Source organism: Lutra lutra, chromosome 11, assembly GCF_902655055.1.
Source record: "Lutra lutra chromosome 11, mLutLut1.2, whole genome shotgun sequence".
Lineage (NCBI taxonomy): Eukaryota > Metazoa > Chordata > Mammalia > Carnivora > Mustelidae > Lutra > Lutra lutra.
Window position 1 is genome coordinate 105,638,998 of NC_062288.1, and position 18,623 is coordinate 105,657,620.

An 18,623-nucleotide genomic window follows, 5' to 3' on the forward strand; every position below is an offset into this window, starting at 1 on the left:
ACTTTGCAGATGTGCTGCCGCGGTGGTCCCCCGTCCTAAGCAGTGGGGCTAGAGCTCAGGGAGCGTCTCCATCTCCTTCCCTCTCCTCCCTCCCACATACAGGGCACTTGTGCATTAGGAAACTCTTTTCAGGTGATGCTGATGCCCCTTCTCTCTACCCTCTGGCGAAATTATCGGCTTTAAAGTGATGAGCCTGATTTTCTTTCCTTTACCCCCGTTTTCCTTTCTTTATATAAAATTTGTATTATTAGTAGAACTTTTCTCTTCGCTCAGAGCTGCCCTTGGACTGGGGCGGGTGGGTGAAATGGCCACCCAGCTTCTCCACGTCAGGTCAGCCTGAACTTGGAGGCCTGGAGAAGACTCCGTCTCGTCCCGGTTCTGTGACCGGCAGACGGCAGCCTCAGACTGGAGGAGTCAGGTTTCAGGTCGACTCAGGCGTCCACTTGTTAGCTCCCCAACCCGGAAGAAGCTGTCCTGGGAAGGTCAAGCAGCGGAGGTCACTGCCCCTGTGTCAGATTGTCCCAAAATGCTTCTTGCATCGGGCAGAGGTCAGACGTGGAAGCCTGATGTCTCTAGCGACCACAAGCTTGGGACTCTGAGCCCCAAGCACACCCAGAGCCCGGGGACCCAGCAGTCTCCAGGGATACACAACACCTGCTCCCTCTGTGCTCGAGCTAGTGAATGGAGTACATTCCAAGCAAGGCCACGGATTGTCCCTTCAGCGGAAGACGGGCACCCGAGCCTAGGGACCCCCGGGTGCTGGCTCCTCCCCCAAGAAGGTGTGACCTTGCAGCTCTTAATGAAACAAATCCGTCCAGCGTGTTGTTCTTTTTATAGGAATAAGGGCATCTGGCACTTACTTTATTTTTTAAATTTCTTTTCAGCGTAACAGTATTCATTGTTTTTGTACCACACCCAGTGCTCCATGCGGTCTGTGCCCTCCCCAATACCCACCACCTGGTTCCCCCAACCTCCCACCCCCCGCCCCTTCAAACCCCTCAGGTTGTTTTTCAGGGTCCATAGTCTCTCATGGCACTTACTTTATTAAAAGAAAACCCAAGCTCCTGTGTGGACACAAAGCGTGTGAAGTGTTAGGTTCTTAAATAGATGTTCTTGGAAAAGCGCCCGCCAGGAGGCTGTCACGTCACTTTTTGGGGGAGGCAGGCTCTGCCTGGCCCACAGGACAAACGGCCAGACTGCTGAAGGTTCGAGATCAACTCTTCCTCCGCTCCACTCCGTCATTTTCTGGATTCTTATGTGTTCTGCTCAGACCGTCTCAGTCACGCTCTGGCCTCCCTTCCTCCCCATCACAAGGCTTCCCTTGCTGGCCAGCCCCTCCCCCTCCTGCAGGTGGTGCCCCTCCGATCCTGTGTCTCTGGACCAGGGTGGGGTTGGTGAGGAATTTGCATGTGACAAAGTCCGTTCCCCAAGGAAGACATTCCAAGACTTAGTCACTCCGAGAAGATGGTGCCCAGCACAGCCTGAGCCTTTACAGAGCGGAAGGGAAGGAGGAGATGAGGGGGGTACGAGATTCCGACCCTCCCCTCCCAGGATGGACATATGGCGGCCGCCTGGGGAGCCGGACTCTCTCGAGAAATGTGCTTCCTCCTGTCACCAGGTGTGCGTTCGTGCACTGACCCTGCAGCAGATCCCCCAGGGTCCTCGTGGCCAACAAAGGTGCTCGCTGATCCGGACCTGCCTCCAGGAAGTTTACATAATTCAAGACGGTGTTTAATCAAGTCCTGACGATGTGACACAGGCCTTCAACTCAGATTAGACGGTCTGGGCAGAATGACCTGTTCCAATTTAAGACGACAAAACACGGAAATCAGAGAACCGAGCAGCTACTCAATGTCTTCATTCGAGAGCTCGTTAAACCTTTTCCCAAATGTCCTTCCATCAAGGTATTACCCATACGAGGTCTCCTGTCTCTTCTCCCGTTTCTGTCTTTCACCAGATCCTGCAAGATAAGACCCAGCGTAAGCTCATCCTACTGGGGAGACTTACAAAGTCGCTAGTGGGGGAAGCTGATGACTCGAATGTTTGTTGCTCTCTCCCTACTTGATCACCTCCCTGAGGACCCAAGAAAGACAGGCAGGGGGTGTCCAGGCTTCCCTGTCCAGCTCTGATGGGCAAAGCCTTCCCTCCCACGTGGCAGGGTATGGAGGGTAGGTGCCCCCGGGGCAGGAACGTCCAGTCGGAATCTGTGGCTCCCTCCGCGGCACCCCTAGCCTGTGGCTTCTCTGCCTGCCTGGGCATCTCGGAAGCCCTGGCAAGGACTTCAGTGATCCCCAAGTGGCTCTGGAACTTAGAGAGTGATCAGTGCTTGGCATCTTCTCCCCAAAATCCTCCACAGCCAGAAATTCTCCTTTATCCCGAAGACAAATTAAGGTTTCTGGGGACTATTCAGGGAGCATGACGTGTCCTACCTTGATGACCACGTGCATTAAAACAAAGCCAGACACGCGACAGAAAGCAGCACGGGTGGTTATGGCCGCAGTCTGGGAATATGGGTGAGGTGGGGGTTTTCCTCACTGCCACGGTCTGTCCAGCAGCTTCCCTAGCTCCGTGTCCGCTCTAGCACGGGCGGGCACGGGCTCTCTCTGCGGGCCAGGGTTTCACAGAACTACTTTTATTTTATTATAGCATTTAACTGAGTCTGGAAAAATCATCATTAAGGGAAAGGAAAGCTGAAAGGGGAATTGAAAACCACATAGAGTTTGGGGATCCAGGAAACCACCCCGGCAGCATAACGGGCGTCCGCTGACTGCGGCCTGCGCAGTGCAGGAGCGGGAAAGGGACGGATGCTCTCTGCCCTGACGTCGCCCGCAGCAGGCCCGCACCCAGACGGAGGACCTGAGCCACAGCAGCGGCGGGAGCGTGTGTGTGCGCGGATGTGTGTGTGTTCGTGTGTGCACGCGTGTCTGTGAGACAGAAAGCTGGATTCCAAGTAACTGCTTAATTAAACACCTACTTTAACGAAAGCGTGAGGATGTTGAGTTTACTTGCGCCGAGTGTCACCGTCTCCCCGTGGCGTTGCTGGGCTCCTCGAGCACTGCTCTTCCCGCACTGCGTGAGGGAGCCCCCCCATCCGGAGGCGGTGTGGCCCGGGCTCGCCTGGCTCACCCACACGCGTGGGGCGCAGGGCACCGTCCAAGGCCACGGGCGACCCACCCCCCGAAGGCAGCTCCTTGAAAATGTCCTACCTGGTGGACAGCAGCTGCAGAGAGAAGCACGGGCGTCTCCCCCGCCCTAGGACGAACAGAAAGAGAGAGGGAGAAGCCGCTTTAGCAGCCCGTGGTTGGGATGAAAATCTGTTCGACCGTCCGGCCCGGACCAGAATCCGACCCCGACGTCAGTCCTCCCTCCCTGGAGACTCGGGGGCCGAGCTGCCCTCTGGTGGCGGGCCTGGGTGTACTGGGCACCCGGTGCTGGAGCCCCTGCTGGGCTGTGGCTGTGCCCCAGGGGGCCGACAGCTCCGGGGACTGAGATGCTCGTGGTGCGTCACACGCAGGTCCCGAGGCTCTGATTCGCGAGGGAGCCCGCCAGCCTCCCAAGGTGGAGGCTCCATTTGCCTCCTGGCTGGACGGTCAGGTTTCTCTCTTAACCCCCATTGATTCTGCTCCCGGTGCCTTGGATAAGCCGTTCAGTGGCAGCAGGGGCGGCGGACGCAGGCAGGAAAGGTTTCTGTATTTAGAATGAGGCCATGTATTTCTGAACGCAGATCTATCAGGCATGTTATTTATGTCTCTTGCGATTTCCCAGGACCCAGATTCCTCGGGGTGCTTGGTAGTGGGGGTGGAGGGAGCCGGCCCTGACGCGCCGTCGGGACCCAGGGCCGCGACCTTTAGGACCGGCCAGAGCCCCTTCCCAGGGCGCGGCATTATCGTCCGCATCTTGCCTCGCTGAGAGACGGCCAGCTGCAGTGCGGAAGGATTCTCCAGATGCGGACGCCCAAGCCGCGGCCTGGGAGAAGCCGGGCCGAGGAAACCGCTGTCGCCCCGCTCTGCGCTCGGCCAGCCTGGCAGGTGGTGGAGAGCACGGCGGGCCCAGAAGAGAGGCGAAACCGGGCTCTGCCCCATCCTGGCGTCTGGGCCAGTGACTCAGCCCTCGAGGCGCCGTTGAATCAAGCTTCCCGCGTCCAGCTGTCAGCGTCCTTGGGCCTCGGCCGCCTCCTCTGTAATGGGGTAGCAGCCGCCACAGTCCCGGTGGGAGGATCCCGGCCTCTGTGGGCCGTGCGTGTCCAGTCACGAGTCGGACAGACCGCACCAGGCTGGGGGCCCCGCCCTGCCCATCCCCCTCGATCCGGGGGAAGCCCCGGGAACACGGGCCACCCCAGCACCATGTTGGGGAGTCGGCTGCTGTGGACACTGTCATCCTCATGGAGAGAAGAAGAAGCCATGGGGGAGAAGGACGAGCTCGGGGCCCAGGTGAGTGCGGGCCTGTGAGAGGAAGCAGAGACCGTTGTGCACGTCGGTGCCGTGGGAACATCTGGGAGGACGTGGCCCCGCCGGTCCTCTCTCCAGCAGCACGACTTAGAAGAACACTCTGTCAGTCCAGAGTCCCGCAGGAAGCCCCCAGCCCCCAGTCTTTGGAGCGGGACGACAAGGCCTGCTGTCTCCGTGAGAGGGAGAAAGCGGAGCTCTCGCATTTGCAGCGAGGACGGGGCTGTGAGCCCAGCCTGACCCAGCTGGGGACTGGTTTTCGAAGCCCCCCCCCCCCCCAGTGAGAGCCCCCAGGTCGACTGTGCCCTTCCTTGGGAGCAGCTCCATGACAAGCACTGGTAAATGGAAGTTCCTGCCTGCGAGTATTTTATCCACAGTGACTAACAGCCGGGACCCGTCCTGTCCCTTGGCTTTGGGCCACACCCGCCACAAAGCACGAGGAGAGAACAGAGCATAGGGACGGTTGGCTAGACCGGAGGCTTCTCTAAGTCGGTTGGATTTTGGCAAAGGGACAGTTCCCTGGGACGGCTGCTCGTCACCATAAAAAGAAGCCAAATTTTTCTGCTAACCGCTGCACAAAATCGAACAGAAGATTCATACAGCTGATCCTATAAAACAAAACTAAAATACAATCTTTATCTTGGAAAAAGACTCGCTGAGAGGATGAGAAACAAATCATCAGATCCCTTCCCCTCTGTGTTCATAGCTGGTAAGTCCGTGATTGTCGTATGGGGTGATCTTGGAAGGGAAACGCTGCGGGGGGACAGCAGAAAGGGGCCAGGACACCCTGGCTGGGCCGAACTAACAGGGAGATGCCTCAAGCTCCCTCCAAGGCCGTGCCCCTCGGCACCGTCTCCCGGGCCTGCGCTGCGCTGGGAGCAGAAGCCGGTCCCACCTTCCTCTGCACCAAAGGGCTGGTTTTGAGGCGGCCCATCCCCCTACCGTCCACATTTCCCTCCCAGCACGGTCTGCCTTATGGTGCACATGGCCTGTTCCACCGACTGGATCAGAAATCCCAAGCTCTGGGAATGCAGCGAGCCCATAGTTGCCCAGAAACGGATGCTGCGTGTCCTGTAAAGCTGGTGTCCAGGTCGAGTCAGGCTTTGGAGTCTGGTGGCCTCCACTGCCTCTACCGCTTTGCGGGTGTCTGAGACCCAGTACATCGGGCCCCGGGCAGCCGCTGCCATGTCCCCATCAGTGCCACAGGAGCAGCGGCACAGGGATGACAATTGGGAGGACAATGAGGCCCCCCACAGCCCCCTGCAGCCCCGGTCCTGTCTCGGGCACTAAGCCGACTGAAGCTACGAGTGCACCTGTTGTCACTGTCAGAAAACACCCCGTGTCAGTAAAAAATGGAATGATCTGTGTTTCTTGACACCAAGTGAAGCCAGCCTTCCTCCCAGCTTGTTAGCACTGGCCGCAGAACGGAGACACAGTTGTCCTCATAGGCTTGGGACTTTGGGGACAGGGCGTCCTATCGGTCGACGCTCCAGTCCCGTCTGTACAACACATGGGAAGATGATTCGTGACAAGCGCGGCAGCTGACAAACCGTAGGTACTGTCGACACTAACGTCCAGCGGCTGCCTCCTCGCGGGTCATGGCACCACATGGGTCCGTCGGTCATCCCAGATATTGATTCACTATAATGATGAGAATGGATGGACGACAGGGGCCCCGAGCAAGTGGTGGTGTCTGGTTTGCTTGGGTACCGGGTCTTGTCTGAAGGGGAAGAGCCAGAACTTTCTCCAGGAGGGAGCAGCCCACCTGTGGGGGGGGGTGGGGGTGGGCGTGGAGCCACAGAAAGGATCCAGGTCGGCGCGGTGTGGGGAGACAGGTTAAAGGGAAACCGCTCTCCCTGTCTCAACAGTGTTCCCGCCTGTCCCTGCCCATACCGTGCTCCTCGAGGTGGAGAGGACTCCAGAGCTCCCGTCCCCAGCATTCCCAACACCAGCAACGTCACAGGACTGTCTTCATAAAAGTTGCCGCCAGAACCATGACCCTGTGGCATGTGGTGCCGTGGGCCCTGCTTGAGGAGGAAGGGACAGCCCTGTGACCTTGAGGATCCACAAGGACCTTTCTGCCCTTGGTCTCCCTCCCACTTCTCACACCTTTGCTCCTTCTGTTTCGTGGGTGAGGGATGTGAGGGCTTGAAGGCCTTGTCTGGGGCTGCTAGTCCGGGCCAATGGGATTGTACCGGTTTCTGTGACTTGCCGCGGCCGCTCCGGGAGGGGGAGTCAATAAGAGCAGGTTTGCGGTGCTTACATTCATTCTGGATCGCCCGTGGCTACAGACCGCAGGCCGAGCCCCAGTCGTGCCACCAGCCTGGTGACGTCAGACGGTGTCGAAGGGGACGGACACTTTAGTGGAAGGGGTGATTGGGTGTAGGATGGGAAGGAGGAGAGAAATGGTAAAAATGGGAACGCTGCTGGGCTGGGCGTGTGTGCAGAATGGTGGGTCGTGGTCCAACCCGGTGGTGGCTGTTGTCACCAACCGTCAGAGGGATGTCACCACCCAAGGGTAGGATGGCAAAGGGAAGCTTGTCTGCAGGGAGTGGCCTTCGGGGAGGTGGTCCGTGGAGTTCGGGGCTCCCGCCACAGGGCGTTCTCCAAGGACGGGCAGAGGAGCCACAGCCTGCAGAGGCGTGGGCTGAGGGTCAGACCCCCTCTCGGGCCCAGCCGGCTCCCGAGCCCCTCGCTTCTCCGTGATGGCCAGCCCGACCCAGCGGCTCTGTGGTTCTGAACAGCAGGACGTGCCGAAAGCAAGTGAGGCGGGGGGGGGGGGGGGTTGGCGCACGTGCTGCTCTGGGTGGGGGGGGATGCTGGCCGTGGAGGGGAGGGAACCGGACACCGGGCGGGGCTGCCGAGCGGCAGGAGTGTGTTTCCGGCACCTTCAGAGCCTTCCTCACACCCTGAAACGTGCTGTCATAGACCAATAGGCAAAACTGCGCCCAGGCGGGTCCCTCTGCGCTGCCACTTCCGGGAAACCAGCAGGTGTTTCCGACCCGCAGGCATCCCCCCAGGTTAACCCCTCAGGCTGTAGGCAGCGGGCACCACAGCAGCTTTCAAAGGAAGGGGTGGCTGGGCTGTCACCGAATGTGGTCCCTGCCTCTCATTCCTCCCGTCTCCTCACGGCCCCCGTCTGGAAAGGGCTGTCCGGCTGCAGCCCGTGGTCAGGCGCCCATCTGGAGGGGCGACCGCACGTCCTTGGTCTAAGGCACAGCCCGGAGTGGCTTCAGTTCGAGCTGTGATAACCATCCTGGCCCATTTGGGGACAGCGGTGGGCGGCACGGAACGGCTTGGCCCGGGCTCAGGGATGGGCCTTGCTCTCCGCCCTCTGCCCTCCACCTCTCCCTCTCCATCCGCCTCCCAGAAGCAGCACGGCCCGTCCCTTCCCTGTCGCAGATTCACGAGCCCTTTCCCGTGGTCAGGATGTGTCTGCGTACGTCAGAAGGCAGCCTCTTGTTCCTGGGACGGTAGAACCAAGGGTCTCTAATAATTTGATGTTGTTGGGCCTAGACACTGTTTTGGGCGCTGTTCATAATTTACAGTTAATTAACCTTCCTCTTTCAAAGAAAACAGAAGCTTGAGCCCTCATTTCCTGTCTCACACATGTTGTTTTTGATATCCATTATTTTTAAAATATGTTTTCAATGATATTAAGAAATAATTATGGAGAATATCACAGACTGATAAAAGGGGACGATGCTCCATTAGGATTTTCTTTGAAAATATGTATAACAATGAGCTTTCCTGCAGTATATTTTAAGGAAATATTATTCTCATGACACATCTTTAAAGCAAAGGACAGTGTATAATAGGAACGTTATATATAATTTCAAGGCTCTGATTTTGTATTTGTGGTGAAAAATTCTAACTCTCAGAAGAGGACAAAAGAAAGTCAGTACTTTGGAAAAAAAATAATAAAAACCTTCATAACTGAAAACTGTGGTAGATCCCAGTCAGTGGCTGAGTCACTGTACAATTAAAATTCCAATTTCAGATCTCAATCATTTTTAACTTTCTTATGAATATTAACAGAATGACCAGCTCTGGCAAAACGCCAGGAAGAAAACCGTAACTGTCCAAGGAAATTAAAAATCATTGCCGGGTTGGTAATGTATTTTCCCTGAGACACTAAACCAATCACTGTATAGATTATTGAGTTAATATCAAAGCCCTCGGCATATGAGAGCAGAGCACTGTCTCTTTCTCACAGGGAGCACATTTCGGGAGCCAAACTTAAAACAGCGTTCGGCCGGTGCCTGGGGCGCCCGCGAGGCTGTCTCTGTGCCTTCCTGTAGGAGGCTCAGATCGGGGATGTGAGATTGGCGTCCCTGGCCGCGTCCGTCTTGGGTCCTGTTCGGTGGGTGCTCGGGGTCTGGGACCGCCGGGGCCACAGGACACCGCAGCCAGACGTGGGCACGTGCCACGTTTTCCACGGATCCACTGGCTCACCGAGTAGCGAACCATTTAGACTTTTCCCGTTGGGTTTCCTCGGGGCTGGGGGGCGGCCGGGGCAGGAGCGGTACGTACCGAGGTGTCCATGTCGAGGGTTGGGGGAGCCCCTCCTGAAACAGGTGCGAGCGCATTCGCCTGCGCGGTCTGGCGGGAAGGAGGGAGCAGATCGGCGTTGCCCCGACGCGCGGTCAGAGCAGGGCTCCCGGCCACATGCTTTCTGCGCCGGGTGTGGGAGGCGGCAGCCCACAGCAGCGTGCCTTCTGCCTGGCATCAGCCCTGCTTTCCCAACACTGATCCTCACCGCCTGGTGTTATAAGTCGGGAGGATTTGGGGCAGGGGGCTGCTGGGGCTGTTTCGTGACAGAGGAAACATCATTTTTGCAGCTGCTTTACCAAGCGTGCCATGAATATCGCCACGACCCTTCTTGGCCCTGACTGGCCGGCGTGTCCCCCGCAGTTTGTCCCGGCGAGGCCGGGACACTGGCTGGGGCCCCATACAGAAGCTGCTCTTTGGCCGTTCAATCTCCAGGACCCATGAGGGTGATCCATAAGGAGGGTCCCCTGACCTCGAGGCTGTTCTGTGACCAGATGCCCGGGCTTTCCAGGCACGAGGCCAGAGGGTCGCTCTGGTCCTAGACGCGTGTCCTGCTTGCCTTTCTTCTGCCCCCTCGTTGGGCTCTACTATCCTGTGACGCTGGACGTTAGGTGGCACCGACGGGGCCCAGACACCAGGTACTCATGGGCCTCAGCTGCTGTAACTCTTACGACAATGACCCCAAGAGGTAGATGCCATTATCTTCCCCGTTTATAGATAAGGAAACAGGTCACACAGCTGGCAAGTGGTGGGGCCAGACTTTGGATCTCCCACGCCCAGCTCCAGAGTCCGTCCTCCTGAGCACCCCACACCCGGCCTCTGTAGGGCGGTATGCTGTTCTCCTCCTCAGTCCCTCTCCAGGAAGACTTCCAGGACGGTCCTTGTCACCGTCCCCGTCCACTTTGTGACCTTGGATTTGGCCCAGGTGCTACTCATGAGCAATTAGGAAAGAACGAACGAGAGTAGGGTGTGCCCCGGTCAGCACCATCCTTCCCCATTGACCTCTCCTCCCTCCGGGGACCAGACACGGCCTCTGTCCTGTGCTCTGGGTGTGACGGTGACCGCCTGGCAGGGGTCAGCAGAATGTCTGCCCGAGTCCCCGCCCTCCGCCCCCTGCTCCAGACCTACACCCGCCCTCTTGTCTCCCCACCCCTCCCTTCCTTAGGGTCTCGCACGATCTTTAAACGTATCCAAGGTCACTTTGGAATAAGAGCACCGTCTTACAGGGGCCACCGTGGAGGACAGAGGAGGGCATTTTTGTTCAAGCTTTTTCTTCAACACACCATGAGGCTCTCGCCTCTCCTGGGGGTCAGACCTTCCTGCCAGAAGCCCGTTGTCCCCTCCGTCGTCCAGAGCACACGTCACGGCGCCTGCCTGGCCAGCTGGGGGTCAGTGGGGTCGCTGGGATGGGAAATCCCAGACACGCAGAATAGGAATGTGGACACCAACAAGGGGTCCTGGCTCCGCTCGCTCACAGCGGGATGTTTAGGGCTGTGGAGCCTCGTGAAGGGAGCCCCCACTCTGCTGGGAGGGCAGTGGGCAGAGCACGGCCGCCGAGCAGGCCTCCAGCAGCCCCTGGGTCCGCGTCCTGAGCACGCACCGTGCTCCCCTCGGCCCCCACTCCCGCGGGCAGTGCCCCGGGCCCAGGCTCACCTTCAGGCTGTGGTAAATGCACACGGTTTTCTAGTAGACACGGCCACGGCAAAGCCCCGCTTGGGGTCGGTGGTTCCTCTTTCAAGACTCGGGACACAGCGTGGCGTTGGGTCTGGCAACCTGCCTTCCGGAACCTGCTCCGAGAAAGCTGCGTGGACGTCCAGTCAAGGTGCCAAGCAGTCAGGGTGGCGCCACGTCAGCACGTCCACGAGTCCGTGGTCACGCTTGGTTCTACTGGAGCCAAAGACATTGCTTGTCACGGGACGTTTAAGTATTTGTCGCGTGTATCATATGCTCTTGCGATGAATGGAGTACGGGTCAGGTTTTCAGATATGTGGAGCATTTCAAACTGAATTAAAGTGGGATTCCTGCCTTGTAGTTCTGTAAGAAGGGGCACTCACGTTCAGAAAGGGGCTGATGCTCTCGCTTCACTGTCGAGGGAAGGGGGCCCAGAGGCAGAGTCCAGCTCCCGCTGGTAGCGTGTGAGCCCTAGAAGTAGCAGGTGGGAGCCTGGCATTCTCCCGGGAGACTATTTTTCTGTGGATTTTTCTCCCACAGCCCCTTCTTTCTCTGCTGGGGCAGCGGAGGCCCCAGTGTGGCGGGGCCTGAGCCGTGAGCTCCTGTAGCCCTCGTAAGCCACGCCGGCCTCAGCCGGTCTCCACGTCTCCCTGCTCTTCTCCGCAGAATGCGAGAACGCACGCCCTCCAGCTCCGCGCTCACCTAACTTTGCCTGTGTTTGATGATCACTCGATGATCTCCGAGGAGGACCCTCTCGTACTTTAAATACCTCCTTCACACGGCGTGGTCACGTGGCGGGACGGAGGGGGTGAGCTTTCTCTGCTGCTGAAACAAGGCAGGCTCCTTTCCGGGAGGGGCCTGTCCCTTTGGACCAGCACGAGGAGCGACCCCAGGGCCAGGCCATTGCACCTGAACAGAGACCAGAAGCCCTATGTCGCTGCTGCCTTCTGTCACCTGAGCCTGATGAAACCCGGCTCTTAGTGGGGTCTGCAGCCTTTCCCCCCACTTATCTGACTCGGTTGAGGCCCACGCAAGAGCCACCTCCCCCGGAGACAAGCTGGAATTCAGGCTGACAGCGTCGTCCGGCTCGACGAAGTGTTGAATGAGTGGTGGTCCCCGGTGCGGACGGCCATGACCATGGCTGAGTGCCGGTCCTGGCTGAGGTTGTGTGGGGAGAGCTTGGTGGTAAACACCCCGTGTCCAGGGGGCGGGCAGACCTGGGCTTTGTCCTGTGGGTGACTAAGTCTACTAACGTTACCCAGATGTGAGGCTGCGGGAGGACTGAGTGGTGTGTAAAGTACTCGCAACCATGTCCGGCACACAACCTCACTATATGAGTATTTGTTGGACACAAGAGGACGTTCTGACATCTGACCGGGGTCCCCTCTCCTGCCGCACCTGCCAGCCGCTCAGGGACACAGGAGAATTCCTCTTCTTTGCTGGATCAGCCTGTCTCAGCTTGAGCCCAGAGAGATCCTGTCCTTCTGGATAAGCCCTAACATTGATTGTCGTGAGTCAGTAACATTCACACAGCGGAGTTGGCTTCCCTACGGTGCGGTGACAAGACGTGAGGGACGTCGGCCTGGATCCCACTGCGAGCCTCGGCGTGTGGAAAGAGCTTTCCACGCTCTGACGGGGGGCGGTCGGGACTCATTGATGGCTCCAAATGTATTTTTCTTCTTTGATTCTAAAATGGTCCCTGGACAGGACAGGCAAGGAGAAGGCAACGTCCAGAGTCCGGTTTCGCAAGTGATTCGTACGCGCTCAGAGGGGCAAGCTTCCTGTCCTGTTGCAAGATGAGGGCTCCTGCAGTTAATCTAGCTGGAGAAATCCTTGTGTTTTTCCCCTCTGCAGAACTCTGTCCTGAAGCTGCTTTTGGTTCATGGGATTTAAGGCAACTGCCTCATTAGGCTGGAGATCCTGAAGAAAAGGTTTGCAGAATAGGGAAGTCCATAATTAACCAAAAATGCCCATATTTCATCCGCCTGGTCCTTCTCCCCTTAGTTCCTGTACCTCCTTATCTCTTTATTGAGAAACTAACACAGAAAACTAAAACTGCCAAAGAACAGTGTGTTAAGGGGCATTTGGGGAAAGTAGGCTGTGGGCCCTGGTCCCATGGGGCCCCCCCCAGTGTTGTCCATCGTCTCACCACGGGATGGAACCAGAAGGAACTAACGTTGGCCGACAACATAGCCCGGTGTCTGCCACCCTGCACTGTGGGGTCTCTGAGCTCCCTCCCCTCAGCACAGGCTGAAGTCTGAAGTGACCCTGTTCTTTTTTGCATCAAGATTCTCTGCACAGCGCATCGAGCTCAGTGGCAGGGCGCTGGCTCTGCTGATAGCGTGGACAGAAGCAGATGACTCTCTCTTAACCCAGAGTCAGGCCAGGCCTTCCCCCGTATTCATTCTGTCTCCTGAGGGCGAGTCTGGAGGCAGGATGCACACAAGGAGGGGAGCAGGGGATGGGAAGCGGCTTCTTCGCAGGCCTGGCCCCCATCCCGTGCTCCTGCACCAGGGGGCCTGACATGGGCGTGGTGCCAGCCCTCCCCTTTTAGGGGATTGCTCGTGCTGGTGTTTGTTTTCGTCAAAACCTTCTTCATGGGGTTCCGGACTCGCGGGGCAGGTGTCACGTGGTGGGCACCTAGTCGAGCACAGGCCGGTGGGTCTCGGACTCTGGCCGCGGCGTCAGCAGCGTGGGGCCTCAGGGTCGCTGGGCTGGTGTGCGGGACCCTGTTCCGGCAACTTTGAACCAGCGCAACGATGGCGGAAGTCAATGGGACTCACAAGGATGCTGACCTGTGGTCCTCGCATAATAAAATGCTAGCACAGCCGCTGAAAGATGGCGACACTGAGGTTTACGACATCACCAAGAAAGAAAGTAACCGGCAGAGGGTCGGACTGGAGCTGATCGCCTCAGAGAATTTCGCCAGCTGGGCAGTTTTGGAGGCCCTAGGCTCTTGCTTAAATAACAAGTACTCTGAGGGGTACCCAGGCCAGAGGTATCATGGCGGGACCGAGTTCATCGACAAGCTGGAGATCCTCTGTCAAAAGCGAGCGCTGCAAGTCTATGGTCTGGACCCCAAGTGCTGGGGGGTCAATGTCCAGCCCTACTCAGGCTCCCCTGCCAACTTCGCAGTGTACACCGCCCTAGTGGAGCCCCACAGGCGCATCATGGGCCTGGACCTGCCCGACGGTGGCCACCTGACCCACGGGTTCATGACAGACAAGAAGAAAATCTCCGCCACGTCCATCTTTTTTGAGTCTATGCCCTATAAGGTGAACCCAGACACTGGCTACATCAACTATGACCAACTGGAGGAAAATGCCCACCTCTTCCACCCGAAGCTCATTATCGCAGGAACCAGCTGCTACTCCCGAAACCTGGACTACGCTCGACTGAGGAAGATTGCGGACGAGAACGGGGCGTATCTCATGGCGGACATGGCGCACATCAGCGGGCTGGTGGTGGCTGGTGTGGTGCCCTCCCCCTTTGAGCACTGCCACGTGGTGTCCACCACCACCCACAAAACCCTGAGAGGCTGCCGAGCCGGCATGATCTTCTACAGGAGAGGAGTGCGCAGCGTGGATCCCAAGACGAGCAAAGAGACTCTGTACAACCTAGAGTCGCTCATCAACTCCGCTGTGTTCCCAGGCCTGCAGGGCGGTCCCCACAACCACGCCATTGCTGGGGTCCCTGTGGCCCTGAAGCAGGCTCTGACTCCGGAGTTCAGACTTTACCAGCGACAGGTGGTGGCCAACTGCCAGGTGCTAGCGCAGACCCTGATGGAGCTGGGCTACAAAGTGGTGACAGGTGGTCCTGACAACCATTTGATCCTCGTGGATCTCCATTCCAAAGGCACAGATGGCTGAAGGGCTGAGAAGGTTCTAGAAGCCTGTTCTAGTGCCTGTAATAAGAACACCCGTCCAGGTGACAAGAGCGCACTGCGGCCCGTCGGACTGCGTCTGGGGGCTCCAGCCCTGACATCGAGAGGACTGTTGGAAAAAGAGTTCCAGAAAGTAGCCCAGTTTATTCACTGAGGAATAGAACTGACTCTGCAGATACAGAACGACGTTGGGGCCAAGGCCACCCTGAAGGAGTTCAGAGAGAAACTGGCAGGGGACGAGAAGCACCAACGGGCCATCAGGGCGCTCAGGGAGGAAGTGGAGAGCTTCGAGTCTCTATTCCTTCTGCCTGGCCTGCCTGAGTTCTAGAGGAGCTGCCCGCCCGCCCACACCTGCCCAGGAACCTGGTGCCCTTCTGAGATGAGATGAAGAGTGGCCCCATGCAGGACCCAGCTGCATCAACTTCTCCATGCTCTCTGAGGGGGTTTCTTTTTGGGCTTTCCTCAAATTAACCTCCTTCACGAATTCACGAATCAAAATTTGTTTTTAAGACCCATTGTTAGTAATTTAGTAATTTTGGGACAACGTTATCAAGGAGTTTACATTTGACCCTTTCTCTCAGTTGTATAAATAGTTCTTCTGGAAAAATGAAATACTTAGACTGGGTTTAGGGCAGGCAACTGGAAAGACCTCAGTAGGTGTACTCACCGTTCTCTGAGTTACTGGGTTCCCCCACACTGCGATAGACAACCACTCAAATTCAGAGCTGCCCCTTCTTGGTATCTTACTATGTGGAGGGCTGCCAAAGTAGGACTGACTGAAGGCTGTCACTACTAAGAAGAGAAATTTTGAAGCTTCTGGTGAGTTCTACAAGGTGCCGCCCAGTATGGTGGGAGTTTATCCACAGCAGCTCAGGACATTGTGGAAACAGTTTCCTTCACCCCCCCACCCCTTTGTGGGGGGGGTGTGCTAGGTCTTATCAGGGGTGAGAACCAGCCATGGCGGGGGTCGGGGGGGTCCCTGCCCTGTGCAGGATAACCAGCTCCCTCCTATAATCGGGAAAACAAATGTCACCTTCCCAGAGAAACTTTATTTTTCACAAAGCTGAGGTGCAAAACATAGATGACCATTTTTAATAATAAGCACAATCAAATTTGTAACCACAGAATGTCTACAAGAATTAATAGCTTTAAAAAATACAACCAATTTTTATATTTCAAAAATATCTGAACTCAAATAAATTAATTTCTTAAAAAGTAAAAAAAAAAAACAAAAACCTTCTTCATTTACAAAGGCTTGAGACTCCTGAGCCCGCCGTGAGTCCCTGTGGGCAGAAACCGCTGATCTCGGCAGACGCTGCTCCCTGCCCGAGCCCCTTCAGATCAGCTCCCTCTCTGGGCTTCCCCTCGCCGTGACCGGCCCCTCCCCACAGCCCTGCAGTGGCAGAGTGAGCAGAATCACCCACAAACCGCATTGCACACTCTGCCTGCTTTCTCCAGCAGACCGTCTGCGGGGTCTGCTACTCACCGTCCGGCGCCAAGCCGCGGAGTCCGGTGCTCCCTGTGCCCGCACTTCTGAACCAGCTCATTCCAGACTCACACCTGAAAGTCACTTTGCAGGCTGCCGGAGACACTGGAAACTTCCAGGCTCCAGAGGGGCGGCCTTCTTCCTTTCTGTTGTTGTTGATCCCAACCTCAGGAGACCTTCGGGCTCCCGTGGGCTCTGGAGAACTCTGGAGCCCTTTCGAGGGCTGCCCTGAGATGGCAGGACACAGGAGGTGGGGCTGTTCGGGGCGGCGGCCGTGCCCTCGGGGGACAGAGGCTGGAACTGAGGACTCTGGGGCCCATCAGCTATTGTCCACTGAGTCCCGCTTTCCAACCTGGGGCGCATTCAGGGGACAGGAGTGCTGGGTGTTGGGTGAGACTCAGCCATCCGGGGAGCAGCCCAGTAGCAAGCCTGCCTTCCTTGAGTGGGGTCCTCACTGGTGGCTGCTGGCAGCCCGGAGGGGACACCTGTAAGGCAGGGAGGAGCTATTTGCAGGGAGGATGGTGCAAACGTGGGGGCTCCTTCCCCCAATAGACCAGGCCAGCGAGCCCAGGCTGGAGGAAGGGCTGCGCCCTTGGGACCCAGGACCAAGTGTTTGCGGCCTGCCCACTTGCAGGCCTGGGCGTGGCACTGAGCGTATCCATGGCTGGTGGCAGCAGGGTCCCCAGGACATGGCCATGAGCCCCAGCATCCACCCTGTGGCCATCTGACCCCCACCGTGGAGGCAGTACCACTCCCTCATCATCCCCACATGGTCCTCTCCTGCGGCCAGCTGGCCTTGCCTGTGTCTTTGCCTGTGTCCCCACGTACCGTGTTGTCCCTTGGGTCACGTGCGCTTAGTTCACTTTCTCACCATGATTTCGGGGCCCTGCACTGCCTGTCACCATGGGCACACGGAGCCAGGGTCTGGGACACACCCGAGAGTGACCAGTTCAGTGCGAGTTGTGTTACGTGATCCTATAATTGTGTTGACTGTGACTTCAAAAGCAGATCTAGAGGGAAGTCAATGACAATGTCTGCAGACCGTGCAAAGTCCCTGCACCTAGGAGCAGGGGCCTCGGGCCCCCAGACTCGGTACACCTGGGGAAGGCAAGAGTGCACTGGAGCTGTTCTTTCTGGAGTAGACAACAGATCCCACAAAACTCAGCTGTAGCGAAGACTCATTAGCCCAGACGCTTGGCTGCGATGGCACAACATAACGGGGGACTCGTGACCATGGTCACGTGTACTTCTGCCCTGTTTCTGCCACAGCCGGGGAAGGTCATCCACGATTGGGGGATGTGCTGACCTTTGAGGTCACTCCCCTTCCTCACGGCTGTTCCCGAGGGAGCGCGTGTGTGGACGTGGGTCCCCGGTGTCCCCTGCGAGCCGACACGGCGTTTTCTGGCTCCAGGACAGCGTCCCTTCTTCCTTGTACCGCCCGCGGGGCCCTACCGCTGCGTGGATTGACTTCTTGTGGTTCCGTTTCCTTAAAGCATCTTAAAATAATAACTCGTGGTGGTGCAGTGATCGTTCAATTGAAAAAGCACATGTTGGGCTCGCAGGATTCAAATTCGGGCAAAATAGAAACAACGTTTCGCACTCACGAGCTTCTGTTCAGGGGGACCTCGATTCCGCCGGCTTCGCAGTGCTGGGGCTTGGTGGTCAGCCGCGGGGACTCCTTGAGCCCCGAGGGATGAAAGCGTGTCCAGGTGTGGGGCAGACCGCTCACACGCTGCGGAAGGTCTGTGTCCCCGAGGGGATGCGTGATGGGCTGGCCACCCCGAACGGGCCCACACAGCCCTGTTCACACCCCACATGTTGTCTGTCTACATGTCTCTGCTCTGCTTTCCCCTAGAGGAGATTCTGAAGACGCACATTGCTCACTGGTGGTCTCCAGATGGCACGAGGCTCGCCTACGCCACCATCAACGACTCCCGCGTGCCTGTCATGGAGCTCCCAACCTACACCGGCTCCATCTACCCCACGGTGAAGCCCTACCACTACCCCAAGGTAGGCAAGCCGAAAAGTACAGTGGGCACCTGTCTTATCCGTCCCAGCTCCGATGTGGGGCTGTCCGGGCACACGTCTTACAAGCCGTGCAGTCGACGGATGCAAAACGCATTATTTCCCCTTGCGTGCATTAAATTTCTGTCTTTGTGGAGTGAATCTATGGGCAGGTTTATTCTTTTTTTTTTTTTTTAAAGATTTTACTTATTTATTTGACAGAGAGAGATCATAAGCAGGCAGAGAGGCAGACAGAGAGAGAGGAGGAAGCAGGCTCCCTGCCGAGCAGAGAGCCCGATGCGGGGCTCGATCCCAGGACCCTGAGATCATGACCTGAGCCGAAGGCAGCGGCTTAACCCACTGAGCCACCCAGGCGCCCCTGGGCAGGTTTATTCTATTTTAAATAATTGAGCCACCATGAGTCATTGGTCTGAGCTTCATTGGAACCAAAAATAAACACATCACCTCTACCTGGGATTCCCTGGCAACAGCAGCTCCCACAGCCTGCTCCCGGGGACCCCTGCCCGCAAATCTCTAGTTAGAATTTGGCTTCCAGGAGGTCAGAGGGATCACTGTCTGCCCT

General features: G+C 57.3%; 2 protein-coding genes across 2 annotated transcripts in view; both read left to right on the forward strand.

Annotated features, from left to right (window-relative positions):
• The window catches only part of DPP6 (dipeptidyl peptidase like 6), a 650,194-nt gene that overhangs the window by 543,394 nt on the left and 88,177 nt on the right, over positions 1-18,623 (forward strand). The window contains 1 exon segment of the mRNA XM_047695453.1: positions 17,892-18,046. Within this exon segment, the coding sequence (XP_047551409.1) occupies positions 17,892-18,046 (155 nt within the window).
• On the forward strand, positions 13,273-15,698 carry LOC125081052 (serine hydroxymethyltransferase, cytosolic-like). Its single transcript, XM_047695454.1, has one exon. It carries the CDS (start codon positions 13,427-13,429, stop codon positions 14,534-14,536), a length of 1,110 nt encoding a protein of 369 aa, XP_047551410.1. The 5' UTR covers positions 13,273-13,426; the 3' UTR covers positions 14,537-15,698.